Consider the following 16,882-nt stretch of genomic DNA (forward strand, 5'->3'; position numbering starts at 1 on the left):
GTTCTTTATTTTAAGGAGGCACAGTTAATAAAACTATTTGAACATAAAGTCTAATTTTACCAAAACCTTAAGAGCACCTACAAAATGATTTCACGATGTTATTGTCCTTGCCTGTAGTTCTATCCCCTCTGATGCCCGATGTGAATGCAACGATGGGCACCACATGCACCCTCTTCAGGGCCTCCCGGGCTTGGAGAAGACCGTGGCAGAGATGCAGGCAGCCAGAGTGATGCTCTCCCACCCCGTAAACACCCTGTGGGCCATGCCCATCCTGAACCTGTCAATGGCTGTCTCAGTCAGGCCTACAGAAGTAGTTTCCGATTCATGCTCTAGCTTTATATTCATAGAGATTCATGAGCCCTTCGAGCCTGTTCCGCCATGCATCTAGAGCTGTGTCTTAACCACCATGAATGATTCTGTAACTCTTAATACCCTCTCATAACGAAAATCTATCGATCGCTGTTTTGTCACTTTCAGTTTGCTCCCAGCCTCAACAACTTTTTTTGGGGAAGGGGGATGAATCTTCCAGATTTCCACAATCGTTTAATGTGAAGACATATTTCCTGACATTGCCACTGGACTCCAACTTTAATTGTGGACTCTCTATCCTATCAAATCCTTTAATCATCTTAAACACCTCAATATCATCCCCAAACTTGTATGTAATCAGGGGAATACAAGCCCATTTTATACAACCTGTCTTCATAGTTTAACATTTTTAGCCCCAATGCAATTCTGGTGATGTCTTTACATTTGCTTTGCATTCATCATCATTTGGGACAGAACAATTGTTTTAGTTGTTTCATGGGATTTGAGCATCGCTGGCAAGGCCAGCATTTATTGGCCATCCCTACTTGCCCTTGAGAAGGTAGTGGTGAGCTGCCTTAAACCGCTGCAATCCTTGGGGTGTAGGTACACTCACAATGCTGTTAGGGAGGGAGTTCCAGGATTTTGACCCAGTGACAGTGAAAGAATGGCGATGTATTTCCAAGTCAGGATGGTGTGTGACTTGGAGGAGAACTTTCAGATGGTGGTGTTTCCATGCGTCTGCTTGCTGCTGCTGTCCTAGGTGGAAGAAGTCGTGGGTTTGGAAGGTGCTGTCAAAGGAGCCTTGGTGAGTTGCTGTAGTGCATCTTGTAGATGGTACACACTGCTGCCACTGTGCGTCGGTAGTGGAGGCAGTGAATATTGTAGGTGTTGGATAGGGTGCCAATCAAGTGGACTGCTTTGTCCTGGATAGTGTCGAGCTTCTTGCGTGTTGTTGGAGTTGCACCCATCTGGACAGGTGGAGAGTATTCCATCACACTCCTGACTTGTGTCCTATTGATGGTAGGCAGGCTTTGGGGAGTCAGGAGGTGAGTTACCTGCCACAGAATTCCCAGCCTGTGACCTGCTCATGTAGCCACAGTATTCATATGGCTGCTCCAGTTCAGTTTCTGGTCAATGGTGACTTCCAGGACGTTGATAGTGGGGATTCAGCGATCGTAATGCCATGGAATGTCAAGGGGAAATGATTAGATTCTGTCTTGTTAAAGGTGGTCATTGCCTGGCACTTATGTGGTACGACTGTTACTTGCCACTTATCAGCCCAAGCCTGAAAGTTGTCCAGGTCTTGCTGCATTTGGACACGGACTGCTTCAGTATCTGGAGTTGCGAATGGTGCTGAACATTGAGTAATCATCAGTGAACATCCCCACTTCTGACCTTATGATCAAGGGAAAGTTATTGATGAAGCAGCTGAAGATGATTGGGCCTAGGACACTACCCTGAGGAACTCCTGCAGAAATGTCCTGGAGCTAAGATGATTGGCCTCCAACAACCACAACCATATACTTTTGTGCTAGATCTGACTCCAAGCAGAGTTGCACCCCTGATTCCCATTGACTTCAGTTCTGCTTGAGCTCCTTGATGCCACACTCGGTTAAATGCTGCCTTGATATCCAAGGGCAATCACTCTCACCTCACCTCTTGAGTTGAAATCTTTTGTCCATGTTTGGACCAAGGCTGTTATGAGGTCAGGAGCTGAGTGTCCCTGGCGGAACCCAAACTGAGCATCAGCGAGTAGGTTATTGCTGTTTAAGTGGCACCTGATAGCACTGTCGACGACATCTTCCATCACTTTGCTGATGATCGAGAGTAGACTGATGTGGTGGTAATTGGCCAGATTGGATACGTCCTGTTTTGTGAATATTGTTTCTTTAATGACTACACCATTGAGCATCATTGAATTCACTGCTTAGCTCCGGATTCTTTTGAAGTTAAGAGTTTGCTGACATTGAAGTATGCCTTCTCCTTGTTTCCTCCTCTTGGGAGATGTAATTATAAAGCAAAGACCCATGATTTGCAGTAAATCTCAGTACTTAGCACAAGATCTGTCATCTTGAGAAGGAAGGCTGGGTCGTTTTGCGATGGAGGTAAAATTGAAGAAATCCCCAGATCTCTGAAGAGTAATCAAGGCTGCACTTATTGGGATAGATCTGCAATGCTTATTCGCGAATCCCACACCCACACAGCAGGAGGCCTTCGGTAGGCTTCTGTGATATGTTTTCAAATTGCAAAAGGTCCCAGTTAATATCTTACTGAGGTAAATCGTCCTCACGGTGAGGGTGTAGAGATGGGCATTGTAGCAGGTGAGCAAGTGAAAAATCCATTGGAAAACTAAACAACTGCATTTAATGCCTGCTGTGCAATCAATGTTGAGACACACAATATATCTTGACTAATGTAAATGGAACTTTAAAAAACACATTATAAGCTTGTGCTGAATTGCTGCTTTTTCAGTCTCCTAACCCATTATTCAAACAAGCTACAGTTGTAGCAACAGAACAAAGAAACCCAATTATCTTTCCTCAGCTGAGGTAAATAGGACTGACGCAAAACCACATTGGGCGTGTTATTAGTGCTGATTGATTTGCACGATCAGCCTCGTGTTCCATTTGGGGGCATCTTAATATTAACCAGACTCAGCCAATTTAGAGTGTTGGGGGTGGGAGGGAGGATTTTCTAGGGATTTTTTTTCCCCCTTACTGACACTGTTTTTTTACCCCTCTCCCAGGAGATTATATGGCAGTGGGGACTGGAAGGAGTGAGAAGTATCCAGGCCTCAGATACCATGGGACTGTAGAAAGGCTTGATGGACCAGCTGTTTTTTTTCCTGTCCCACCGATTTTATATGTTTGTATGTAAGTTTGTGCACTGAAATGTATGTATGTGTGTGTGTGTGCACCCATGTTCTATGTACGTGTGTGTACCCATGTTCCTATACTGTAAAATCCATCATATCGATCACATTAGAAGTTGCATCTTTAAGGTCAGGGGCATAAAAAAAAAATCTTTTAAAAGAAAGACTTGCAACTATATAGCACCTTTCATGGCCACTGGACATCTCAAAGTGCTTTACAGCCAGTGAAGTACTTTTTGAAGTGTAGTCACTGCTATAATGTAGGAAACATGGCAAATTGCACACAGCAAGATCCCACGAATAGCAAAGTGGTAATGACTAGTTTTTGTGAGGTTGATGGAGGGATATTGAGCAGAACACCGGAGAGAACTCCCATGCTCCTCTTTGATCAACAAAGAACATAGAACAAAGAACAGTACAGCACAGGAACAGGCCATTCGGCCCTCTAAACCTGCGCCGATCTTAATGCCTGCCTAAACTAAAACCTTCTGCACTTCCGGACACCGTATCCATCCTATTCATGTATTTGTCAAGATGCCTCTTAAACGTCGCTATCGTACCTGCTTCCACCACCTCCCCCAGCAGCAAATTCCAGGCGCTCGCCACCCTCTGTGTAAAGAACTTGCCTCGCACATCCCCTCTAAACTTTGCCCCTCTCACCTTAAACCTATGTCCCCTAGTAACTGACTCTTCCACCCTGGGAAAAAGCTTCTGACTATCCACTCTGTCCATGCCGCTCATAACTTTGTAAACCTCTATCATGTCGCCCCTCCACCTCCATCGTTCCAGTGAAAACAATGAGTTTATCCAAGCTCTCCTCATAGCTAATGCCCTTCAGACCAGGCAACATCCTGGTAAACCTCTTCTGTACCCTCTCCAAAGCCTCCACGTCCTTCTGGTAGTGTGGCGACCAGAATTGCGCGCAATATTCTAAGTGTGGCCTAACTAAAGTTCTGTACAGCTGCAGCATGACTTGCCAATTTTTATACTCTATGCCCCGACCGATGAAGGCAAGCATGCTTTATGCCTTCTTGACTATCTTATCCACCTGCGTTGCCACTTTCAGTGCCATGCGTGCTTTTACATCCACCTGAGGGGGCAAAAGGGGCCTCGGTTTAATGTTTCATTCCAGAAGACAGCACCTCCAACAGTGGAGGCACACTGAAATGTCGGCCTTTAATTTTGAGCTCAAGCCCTGGAGTGGGACTTGACCCTGAAACCTTGTGACTCAGAGGAGAGAGTCCCACCAGCTGAGCCACAGTAAACATGCTAATTTTGTGTTGTTATTTATTTTTATTTATTTAGAGATACAGCACTGAAACAGGCCCTTCGGCCCACTGAGTCTGCGCCGACCATCAACCACCCATTTATACTAATCCTACACTAATTCCATATTTCTATCACATCCCCACCTGTCCCTATATTTCCCTATCACCTACCTATACTAGGGGCAATTTATAATGGCAAATTTAACTATCAACCTGCAAGTCTTTGGCATGTGGGAGGAAACCGGAGCGCCCGGAGGAAACCCACGCAGACACGGGGAGAACTTGCAAACTCCACACAGGCAGTACCCAGAATTGAACCCGGGTCGCTGGAGCTGTGAGGCTGCAGTGCTAACCACTGCGCCACTGTGCCGCCCTAATTGTAATATATATTACAATTGTGAAGAAGTTTTAATTTAAAGACACTTGAAAAACACAACATTTTAGTGGTGTGCAAAATTTCAACAATGTCCCTTTGCCTGAGAGACCTGGATTGAAATCCAGCCTAGACTGGGTGAAATGATCATTCCCGCGTCTACTCGCTTTTGGCCAAGAATGAATTGATTTTGGACAGGTTCAAGCCATTCTTAGTGACGATGATCTGCAGCATAAAACTGACGACAACGTGACGCTGAATTAATAAACTCACATTAAATCTTGTCCACTTGCACAGAGATATATTACATTTTCGTGAGGCCCATTGGATTGAAAATCTAAGATTCACAAACAATGCACATGGTAATATTGCACTGGCAGTTAGTATTGAGTTTCTCAAGTGCCAAGCACAATTAGTTCAGTAAGAGTTACTCATTAAGATTGATCAAAGTCTTTCCTTGGAACTTGAAGCTGTGTTAAGTAAACGGCTGGGATGAATCTGTGCTGTGTGGATCAGAAAGTAATGCGGTCCAGGAAAATAATGCACTTGGGTCTAGATTTAGACTCGGGCCTATGGTCCTGCGAACTTGTCTTAAAAGCTAATATTTATTTATGTAGGTACATCTGCACTTATACAACAGAAATTTAAGGACTATATTGGCAAGTTGATGCCTGCTGCACCTGTCTTTTGAAATTCTAATCTGAATATTTACCCAAATTTCTCCTGTGATTGGTGAATCACGTCAGAATCACGCTGAGATTTGTCCCAAGTGATCATTATTCATCCATTTGCTTAGACGTTGAGTGCCTGGCATCACGGCCAAGCCAGTCGTACTCTCAGCCAGTGACGCACCTTGATTGGTAAAGTTGACACTTTGGGAAGGATGCTATTAATGAAAGGGTAGTTTTCAACCAAACCTAACTTGTGATCTTATCACATGTTCACAATCCAGCAGAAGTGACTGGATGCAGGAGTTCCAGCTCGCTTTCCTCATCCCAGATGAAGAGTTAAGTCTGGCACCATCTGGCATCTGTGTGACTTTATTACCTATCATTCAACAGCAGCAACTTGCATTTATGTAGCACCTTTACCAAAGTGAAACATCCCAAGGTGCTTCACAGGAGCCTGTTCAATCAATATTTGAAGCCGAGACATATAGGAGGTAGAGTGGTAGCGAAGCTTATGGAGGGAATTCCACAGCTTAAGGCCTATCCAGCTGAGGGCATGGCCCGCCCTGGTGGAGCAATGAAAAGCGGAGATGGGCAAGAGGTCAGAATTTGAGTAACGCAGATATCTTGGAGGGTTCCAGAGCTGGAGGAGGTTGCATTACATTTAACAATTCGGCCACCAGAGGAAGCCTGAAGACGGACATTTCTGTGTCTACATCAGATGATATGGGAGAAGGTGTAGCTTTAAATAATAATACTTTGAAACTAAATATGTCAGACTGGCTGTGCAGTTCCTGAAAGTCACTTTCCTATATCCGCTCTTAATCAGAGGCTGTTTAACTCACATTATCTTTAAAAAAAAAAGATGCAAGTCCACAAAATTGGACAGGGCCTGAAAATGGGTGTGGGTATTACACTGTATAATTAACCCTCGCCCGTTGTTCCTGATATAGGCTACCTGAAAACTTCATGCTCTCTGCTCTTTTAAATGATTGTAGACCGCATCCAGTTTTAAATGAGCTGCTGAGTGGCTGCAAGTCTCAGCAGGGGGGGGCCCCAAATTTGAGAAAGTCTAGAACCACTTAAAGGCAGCCTGCACCTCTTAAAAGGGAGGCGCATTCTGACCAGGGGCTGGAACTGGTTGCAGAAGAGTGCGTGAGCAAGAAAAATACTGATGACTTAACATGGCAGAGAGACTGCCACATCACTCCCTGTAGACGCCAACATCTTTTAAACAACTCTGAAAGCCGCCAAAGACTTTTACGGTTGCAGCAAGAACCAGTCGGAATCAATCAGCAACTTAACTGAAAGTAGATGACGATCCCTTTAAGTAGCACTGGTGCCGGGGGAGGGGGGCAGGAGGGTGTCCTTCCTGCTGCTGAACCCATGTTCAGCCACGTGAGATTGAGGTAGCATTAGCTGGAGCACGTTGAGCTCCAAAGCCGCACCGCTGGCATTAAATCAGAGCTGCAAGCTAATTGATGTCACGATCTGCATACTTCCGGCCTACGCTCCTTGCACACACGCAAATAAACTCAACACAACGGCATTTGGTGCGACCCATTGTGGAGGCCATTTTGGAGTCAAAATGTTTCCTCTGGCACCAAAAAAAGGTGCTATGGAGCTGAATTTTGAGGCCCAATTCTTTAAGATCTAAAGTCTCATCTTTCTGTATTATTTACGTTGTTTAATTTGACTAATTAAATAGTATATTAGCTTAAAAATTGGATACATATATTACACACACACATATATATATATAATTATAAATGTACATACATAATGTATACTTGAGAACAAACAAATCCTTTGACAATCCCACGGGCTCTCCTGTTTTCTCAGAAATTGGGGCTCCTCACAAGTTAAAAGTAAAATGATCAAAAACGCCACATCAAAGGGCTTGCTCGTTAAAGGTGGAAGAGGAATTGGAACAGTTCACTGATCACCAGAATGTACTTGTAGTCTCTCGAGTACAAGAGATAATGGAATAAATAATGCTGAATAATAATTGTGGACAAGGATAGTCATATGTTCTCACTTCCTGGGCCACCAACAGCCCAAACCACTTAGCAATGGGTAAACTTGCCTGATGTGACTATATTTGAGTCTTATTACACATGTATGCCCTTCTTGAGGTGCCACAGATGTTGCCAAGAGCGGTGCTTCGGGCTGGTCAGGGACAGGTCTGTGCATGTGGTTTCCCAAATGCTGAGATCTCCTAATCATAACCTGACTTTGGGGTCCCATTCCATGTCTGGCTGGGACTCCAGACTGGATCTTACACGTGAAGGGAGGTAACGTCAGAGAGTGAGCCAACTTACCATAATTCCATATTTTATAGGAGCACAAGGTTCTTTTTTTTTTTCCAGAACAGGAGAGAACCATGGGCTGGGATTTTATCCTGACGACGGGGGTCTTGATGTCCAGAGAAAAACGACTCAGAACCCCGCGTAGCCTTTTCTGAGAGGCCTGTTGAATCTAGTGCCAATTAGGCACTTGAGTGGACAGCGGTGGGCCTTCTACAGGATGAAGGATCCTGGCGATGGAAGTCCCGCCCTCAGAAAGCTGCCGGCCAATCAGATACCAGCAGCTCTTTCACTGAGCAGCGACACCACTGCTGATGGAGCATCCGCCTGAAGCCCAGAAGTGGCGCTGGACCCAGGCTACAGGTAGGTCAGGATGGGAGAGGGATCTCACTGAGTGGGGGTCACAAGGGAGGGGGGTGGGGGGGGGTGGTGTATTGGAGTCGGTAGCGAGGGCAGCACTGTGCCTTTTAACAAGGGACCCGCCTCACCGTTACCCTGGAGCCGGAAAGCAGCAGGCACGGTTTTTCTTGCCGTGCGGTGACGGGCCCACCTGCTGCTTGGGTAATTTCCACGGCAGCGTGATGAGGCACTTAATTGGGTATTAATTGCCCAGTGAAGGGCATCAATCGGCAGTGGACTTAATTTTGGTAGAGGCGCATTGGTGGCGGGGTTCCCTGACTCCCAGCCACCATCCCACCCGATTTTGTGCTCTCCTTGCCGCCAAGCATGCCACGGAGGAGAGTATAAAACTCCCCCCATACAGGTCCAAACAAACCTGTCCCGTCCTCCCAGATCAACTCTATCTAACCATCTACAAAACAACAACCTGCATTTGTACAGTGTTTTAATGTAGTAAAATGTCTTCAGGAGCATCAGCAGACAAACTTTAACGCTGAGCCACATCAAGAAATATTAGGGTAGGTGACCAAACCCAGGGCCAAAGAGATAGGTTTGAAGGAATGACTTAGAGGAGAGCGATGTGGAGAGGCTAAGGGAGGGAATTCTAGAGTCCAGGGCCAAGACAGCTTAAGGCACGGCTGCCAGTGGTGGAGTGAAGGAAATAGGGGATGTGCAAGAAACCAAAGTTGGAGGAGCGCAGAGATCTCAGGGGGTTGGAGGAGGTTACATACATCGAGAGGGGCGACACCCATGGAGCGATTTGAAAACAAAGATTTGAATGTTAAATTCAACACGTTGCCGGGCAGGGAGCCAGTGTAGGTTAGTGAGTACAAGGTGATGGGTAAATGGGGCACTTAGTCACATGCTTTTATTTTTTTTACCTGCCCTAAGCTGGCCCTTTCACCTGCACAAAATGGGCGGAAAGACCCAGCTGGCCTGCAGCATGTAAATGAAGCACAACTGCTAAAATGGGCCCCAGTCTCGCACGAAGACTCCTGGGTAGGAAGGCCGTTGGTTTCCGTCGAGCTTCCCGCTCGGGAATTGAAATGCACTCTTGGCTGTCCGTTCCCCAGAGCTGAGTGCCCTTACCTTGTGGCGGAGTGGGGGGTGGGAAGTATTTTTTAAAAGAGAGTCTTAGAGAAATGTGATTTAACTAGTAGATAATGAGAAATGAGATGTTCAAGTGGTCCATTTAGTTGGCTAATTAACATCAGTATTTGCAAAGGTGTGAATGGGGGTCATTAATCTGAAGTTTAAGCATTTGTAATTAACTGCATCAATCTATACTTAAATTAAAATTAGCTTTATTAAACAAATAGCAACACGAGTGGAGATATATTGTGGCTTTTTTTAAAAACAAAAACTATAAATCTAAATGGATTAAACAGTTAAATTGACAGTGAAGTGGAGCAGATGGCACTGAAAAGGGGCAATTTTGTGTACACTTCTGCTGAGTAATTAAAAAGTAGCATTAGGGTAAGCGTGCAATTGCTTCAGCATGCTGAAATGTTCATCCTTATTTATTTCACACATGGGGCATCAGCTTTGCTCAGTTGATAGCACTCTTGCCTCTGGGTCACAAGGTTGACAGTTCAAACACTACGAAACCTGAATAGATAATCTAGGCTGATGCTCCACTGAGGGAGTGCCACACTGCAGGAGGTGCCGCCTTTTAGGTAAGTTATTAAACCGAGAGCCCATCTGTCCCTTCAATTGCGAACTATACCAACATTTTAGCTGTTCATTTTGGTGCATTTCAAAGTAACATAGACAGAATAACTTGTGCCTAGATGTTGGGAGTGTACAACATCAAACTTAGATGTGTTAATGTCATCTTAATCACTAAATTTCAAAATGCTGAATACCAAGTGCCATCTGATTGCTGGTCCCTTTCTAATTTGTAACCCAGATGAAAGCTTAAATTTATCTTGAATAGGTTAGATGCAAAGCTTGTTATGTAATGAACAGAACTGATGCTGATTGAAAATCTTATTTCTGCACGTTTTTTCTTCTGTTGCTGGCTGGTAACAGTGGTGAGGAATGGGGACTGGATAGATAATTTTAAAATGTAAACTACCAGACCTTTAACAGCAATTATCTGACGATATGCTAAACTGGGAACTCAGTCTGATAAAAAAAAAAATGAATTGAGACATCTTTGTAATTTAGCTGTTAGCAGATTGGTAGCCTTTGGAAAAAAATTACTGATTCAATTGTCTGGTTTTGCGCTTGATCCTATTCATGATTGCTAGATTTGCTGATCCATATTTGAGAAAATCTCTACGATTTAATCAGCAAATGAGTGTCAATTGGTCCTTTTGTGTTACAGACAGATTTACATAGAATGACATAGAAAGCACAGTACAGAAACAGGCCATTTGCCCCATCTGGCCTATGTCAGTGTTTATGCTCCACAATAGCCGCCTTCCATCCTTCATCTAACTCAGTCAGCATATCCTCTATTCCTTTCTCCCTCGTGCTGATCTGGCTTTCCTTTAAATGCACCTATGCTATTCGCCTCAGCTACTCCCTGTGGTACCCAGGTTCTACATTCTAACGTGCTCTGGGTAAAGAAGTTTCTCCTATTGGATTTATTAGTGACTATCTTATATTTACGGCCACTAGGTTTGGTCTCCCCCACACAACTGGAAACATTACTTTTACACCTATTCTATCAAATCCTTTCATAGGCTGGGATTTTTTGTTGGGTGGGAGAGCCCCGTTCACCGGCCGGAAAGTCAGTGGCAATCCCACCTCCGCCAGGCCGGGGGGAGCCAGACTGGATTTTACATTCCCCAGGCCCTTAATTGGTCTTGGGCAGGTCTTTCACCTCATTGAGGCAGCAACTCCCACCTAATGGAACTGTCGGCCAATCAGCGGGCCGGCAGCTCTCAGTTCCAGCAGTGCCACCAGGAGCGGTGGCCACTGCTGGGAGTACACCCAGCTTCAGGTTGAAGATGAAGGACGGCCTCGGAAAACATGTAAGTTTTTAGGGCCTCGCTGTGGACAATCGGTCGGGCCCCGGCGAGGCAAGGAGGGACGGTTAGGGGGGTGGGTGGCATGTGGGGCATTGCGGCTGGCTGGGGCTTTGGCGACAATCTTCTGTGGCGCACAGTGTGCCTAATCAGGAGGGCCCCCACCCAGCCCACATGAAGGCCGCCTTGTTTCATAAGGCGGGCTTTCTGAGGCCCGCCAAGCGTAAAATACTTGTGGTGGGCCAAGGCCCTTACGTGGCAGTTAATTGACCACTTAAGGGCCTTGATTGGCCTGGGGCGGGCGGGCCATTTCTTGCCACCGCCCTGCATAAATTTAGAGCGGAGGCGGGAGTGGGTCAGGAAGGGCCGCCGCCCCAAGCCTCCCACTCCATTTTACGCCCTCCCCCCACCCCAGCAATCAGCCTACTCTTTTTTGGGGGGGGGCCTAAAATCCCAGCCATAATCTTAAAGACCTTTACTAGGTCACTCCTCAGCCTCCACGTTTCTAGAGAAAAGAGACCCAGCTTGTTAAATCTTCTTGAGCGATATAACTTGTCAGTTCCGGTATCGTCCTTGTGAATCCTTTTTACACCTTCAGTGCCTCGATGTCTTTTTTATAATATTGAGACCAGAACTCTGCAGTCCTCCACGTGTAGTTTAACCAAGGCTCTGTACAAGTTTCACATAACGTTTCTGGTTTTCAGTTCTCTTCCTCTAGAAATGAACATTTAATGTGTGATATATTGTATACAAGACTCTCAATTGGACAGATTTATTCATCGTTGACTCCAGTTATTTATATTGTTTTGGTATATTGTTCTTTACACAATGCCCTGACACATTTTAGTATGATTAACAGGAGAGCTGGTCTGTGGAAGTAGGGGGAGAGATGTACATCTTCACTAACACAATTTGTGAGACATCTTGGAAAAGTGCACTGTTATGATTGCATCCTAGAAAAGAAAAAAGGAAATACTGCAAGGTGATAAATAATTACAACAGTTACAGAGCCAAATAAATTCCTGCATGTAACATGGGAAAGCCCATATGTTTGTGAAACATTTCTGTAGCAATAAGCAAAACATACATATTATATGAGTGTGTGTGTGTGTATATGCCTAAGAATGAGATAAGCTAATTTTTATCTTTACCAACTATCTAGGCCACCATACTTAGTATTAATAGGGTCTGCTTAAGCAATATGTTCAAATTTGCAACTTTTACTCTAATTCTTCTTCCAAGTCTGAATAGTAGATGAGACATCTCAAGATTTACTGCTACATTACTCATTTTGTTTGCTGGTTGCTTTTTGAGTTCTTACTCTCTGAGATGGCCATAAATACAGGAATTGTACATGGCAACTGTTTAGATTGCATTGCAAAATGTAACAGCAACAGCTTGCATTTATATATCAATGCCAGCAAAATTTTGTTCAGAGGACCTGCCACAGCTAAGCATGATCAACAGCAGCCTTGTGTGCATTAAAACTTCCCAACGCGCTTCACGGGAGTGCTATCATGAATACTGACACAGAGTTGAAGAAGGAGACATTAGGACAGGTGACAAAAAGCTTGTTCAAAGAGGTAGATTTTAAGGAGCATCATCTAGGAGGAGAGAGAGTGGCGGAGAGAATTTCAGAGCTTCGGGCCTAGGCAGCTAGAGGCTCGGCTGCCAACTGTGGGGCAAAGGAAGTCTGGGGTGCACAAGCAACCGGAATTGGAGGATTGCAGAGTTCTTGGAGGGTTGTCTGGTTGGAAGTGGTTACGGAATTAGGAAGGTTTTGAAAATGCAGATTGGAGTCCAGGATTTAATAATCTCCAAAATTTAATTTGACATTTATGTAATTTGCTATGTTTAGTTTAGTTTAGAGATACAGCACTGAAACAGGCCCTTCGGCCCACTGAGTCTGTGCTGACCATCAACCACCCATTTATACTAATCCTACACTAATTCCATATTCCTACCACATCCCCACCTGTCCCTATATTTCCCTACCACCTACCTATACTAGGGGAAATTTATAATGGCCAATTTACCTATCAACCTGCAAGTCTTTTGGCATGTGGGAGGAAACCGGAGCACCCGGAGGAAACCCACGCAGACACAGGGAGAACTTGCAAACTCCACACAGGCAGTACCCAGAATTGAACCCGGGCCGCTGGAGCTGTGAGGCTGTGGTGCTAACCACTGCGCCACTGTGCCGCCCTCATGTAGCCTCTTCTTGAATATAGTAATTAATGTATGTTGTATTTGGAGTTTTCATACATTAGCTTGTTTTGATGTTTTATACCAAAAAAATTCTTCATCTTTCACTGCTCTTGAAAACTATGTGGCCTTTTGTCCTCAGTTACTTCCTGTGGAAGAGGGCATGGGGCTGATAACCAGCAAGGCCTGGAGTGCTCTGTTAATGGTTTGTCTTGCTGTCAATCTTTATTTTTATTCGTTTATGGGATGTAGGCATCATTGACTAGGACAGCATTTCTTCTCCATCCCTAATTGCCTAGGCCATTTCAGAGGGCATTTAAGAGTCAAGCACATTGCTGTGGGTCTGGAGTCGCATGTAGGCCAGACCAGGTAAGGACAGCAGATTTCCTTCCCTAAAGGGCGTTCGTGAACCAGATAGGTTTTTACTATGGTTTCCTGGTCACCATTAAACTAGATTTTAATTCCATATTTATTAATTGAATTCAAATTCCGCCATCTGGGATGGTGGGATTCGAACCCTTATTCCCAGAGCATTAGCCTGGACTCTGGATTACTAGTTCAGTGACATTACCACTACGCCAGCACCTTTCCCCATAAAAATCATTAAAAATCCCTCATCCATTTCAAAGAATGGTTGTGTACATTAGACTGTGGAGTGAGGTATGTTAGGTGAATTCTGGGAACTTAATAATAATGGATAAATCTATGTCAAGCATTTGATATACAAACCAAATAGTTTTGCATAAAGATGGCACTCTTGTAAACAATTCTGCAAGTTAATTATTACAAATTAAATTGGATGGATTGGTATCACAAATTATCTACCATCTGGGACTATTGGGTGAGCCAGGAATAACTATTACCTACTGCATTCTTTGTCTGGATGCAGAATAGCAATGCTAAATTGGAGAACCGTAATTGAAAATTTCATTGTACCCCCAGCCCAGTGTTAATCTGTAGTGTGTTGCCATTCCTAATTGTAAGCAAGCTTGAGGTCAATGTTTTTACATTGCCTTCAGTGACTTCTCAGAACCCATGGAAATTGAGGTTTACAATATTTTCGAAGGTGCTTGGTCATTTATAAGTGAGAAATATTGATAATGCTGGGAGCACTGCTGGGGTTGCTGCTTTTTGTGAATGAACTCCGCGATCCTCGAATTCTCACTTCATCCCCATCCCTTGATTTCCTTCCTTGGCCTTCCTTTAAGCTGCAGAAGCTCCAAGCCCTGGAATTCTCTCCTGAAACCTGTCTCCCTCTATCTCATTTAAGTTGATCTATAAACCTACTTCCTTGGCCAAGCTTTTGGTCACCTGTCCTAGTATCTCCTTATGTAGGAAATCTTGTTTGAAAACAATCCTATGAAGCACATTGGGATATTTTACTATGTTAAAGGCGCCGTATAAAGGAAAATTGTTGTTGTTTACCAACATGTTCTCTTGGAAAGTATAGGGAATGCCCAAGCAGAAATTTCCATTTATACTTTCCTTCCTTTGCATTTATCAGTGGTCATGATGGACATGACGCCATGTTGACTGTTGAATGTTCTTTGCCTTGTTGGACTTAATGAGTCCAACATTCTCTTCGTTCTCTGTGCAGTCTGGACTCTAGGCAGTGCTGAGTCCTTCCTCTGTTGACATGATAAGGTGCATCAAACTGCAAACACTGTGCAACATTAGGGAGGGGGAGAGATACCTGGACACTTTGTACCAGAAGACAGTCACACCTCTTAGAACAGGGTCATCTGTTTTGGTCAGCAGTGAGGGACAGGAGGGTGTGACCATGAGTGAAGCAGGTAAAGGAACAGACATAGTGGAGGAGCCACAGCCTTTGCATTTGTCAACCAGGTTTGAGGTGCTTGCAACCTGTGTGGACAAGAGTGAGGTCTGCAGGGTGGATGAGCAGACTGGCAATGGCACCATGGGACAGGAAGCCGTTCACGCGGTTGGAGCAAAAAGGAAAATAGTTGGTAGTTGGGGACAGTATAGTGAGGGGGATTGGCACTGTTCTCTGCAGCAAAGAGCGAGAGTCCAGAAGGCTGTGTTGTCTGCCCGGTGCCAGGGTTCAGAACATCTGCTCAGGCCTGGAGAGGAAATTACTGTGGGCAGGGGAGGATCCAGTCATCGTGGTCCATGTAGGTGCCAACGACATAGGCAGGGCAAGGAAAAAGGTTCTGCATAGTCAGTGTGAGGAGCTAGGCACCAAACTCCGAAGCAGAACCTCAAAGAAAATATCTCTGGATTATTACCTGAGCCATGTGCAAGTTGGCATTGGGCAAATAAGACTGGAGAAATGAATGCATGGCTCAAAGACTGGAATGGTAGAAGTGGGTTCCGGTTGGTGGGGCACTGGCACCAATATTGGAGATAGTGGGAGCTGGGACGGTCTACACCTGAACTGTGCTGGGACCAGTGTTCTAGCGACCCGCATAACTAGGGAATTAGAGAGGGTTTCAAACTAAATAGTGGGGAAAGGGATCAAATTTGGTAAGATATGGTAAATCAAAGAGTAGAGACAAGGTAAGAGAGAAATGTATTATTATGGGAAATGACAAACAGACCATGACAGGAAGGGACAGAGAGTACAAATCTAAGATTAAGTCAGCAGATAAGGCTAGAGGTTACAAATTGATAAAATGACAAAACTAAAGGCTCTGTATCTGAATGCACGTAACATTCGAAACAAAGCAGATGAACTGAGCACAAATAGAAACAAATAAGTACGGTCTAATAGCCATTACAGAGACATGGCTGCAGGATGACATAGATTGGGACCTGAATATTGAAGGGTACATGACATTTAGGAAGGACAGAAAGCTTGGAAAAAGTAGAGGGGCAGCTCTGTTAATTAATGATGGTATTAGCACTATAGAGAGGGATATTCTGGGATGTAGAAGCGGTTTGGGTAGAGGTGAGAAATGATAAAGGCAAGAAGTCACTTGTGGGAGTGGTGTACAGGCCTCCTAACAGTATCCACACAGTAGGACAGGGTATAAAGGAAGAAATAATGGGAAATTGTCCATTTTGACAGGAAGAATAAAAAAGAAGCATATTGTCAAAATGGCGAGAGATTGCAGAGCTCTGAGATGCAGAGGGATATTATCTTCATCTTCCCTGAAGATTTAGCTGGGCAGTGATTGTGGGATACTGATGTATTTTCTTGGATGTTTCAGTCACTAGAGTGTGTTAAATACAGGATAATCCACAGGCTGGAGTATATCACAAGTATTTAAACATAAAGTCTGAATGATAACCCACGTATTGGAAAACCATGAACGAGAGTGGTAGAATGTATTATTTAGAGGATAATCCACAGATTGTAGGATTGCTTCTGGTTAGTGCATCTTGCTTGGTGTCTTGAATCGCACGGTGCTTGTCTTTGTTGCCTGAAAAAGTGATCAATGGTGTATAGATACAGTGGCAATATTTAGTTGTTCTTGGGATGTCTATGGTTCTAATATTTATTTTCCATGCCTAAGAAGGTGATGTTGGACTTCCTCCTTGAACCAC

General features: G+C 44.4%; 1 protein-coding gene across 8 annotated transcripts in view; it reads left to right on the top strand.

Moving 5' to 3' along the window:
• cd276 (CD276 molecule) overlaps nt 1-16,882 on the top strand; it is a 344,803-nt gene that overhangs the window by 243,657 nt on the left and 84,264 nt on the right. For 4 of the 8 annotated variants that reach the window (XM_068015424.1, XM_068015426.1, XM_068015427.1 and 1 more), the window contains exon 6: nt 3,056-3,330. The exons of the other annotated variants lie outside the window; for them this stretch is intronic. In XM_068015424.1, the coding sequence (XP_067871525.1) occupies nt 3,056-3,186 (131 nt within the window). In that variant the 3' untranslated portion in view covers nt 3,187-3,330. Of the gene's footprint in view, nt 1-3,055; nt 3,331-16,882 lie in introns of those variants that run through there. 8 annotated transcript variants of the gene reach the window in all.

Source organism: Heterodontus francisci, chromosome 35 (assembly GCF_036365525.1).
Source record: "Heterodontus francisci isolate sHetFra1 chromosome 35, sHetFra1.hap1, whole genome shotgun sequence".
Taxonomy (NCBI): domain Eukaryota; kingdom Metazoa; phylum Chordata; class Chondrichthyes; order Heterodontiformes; family Heterodontidae; genus Heterodontus; species Heterodontus francisci.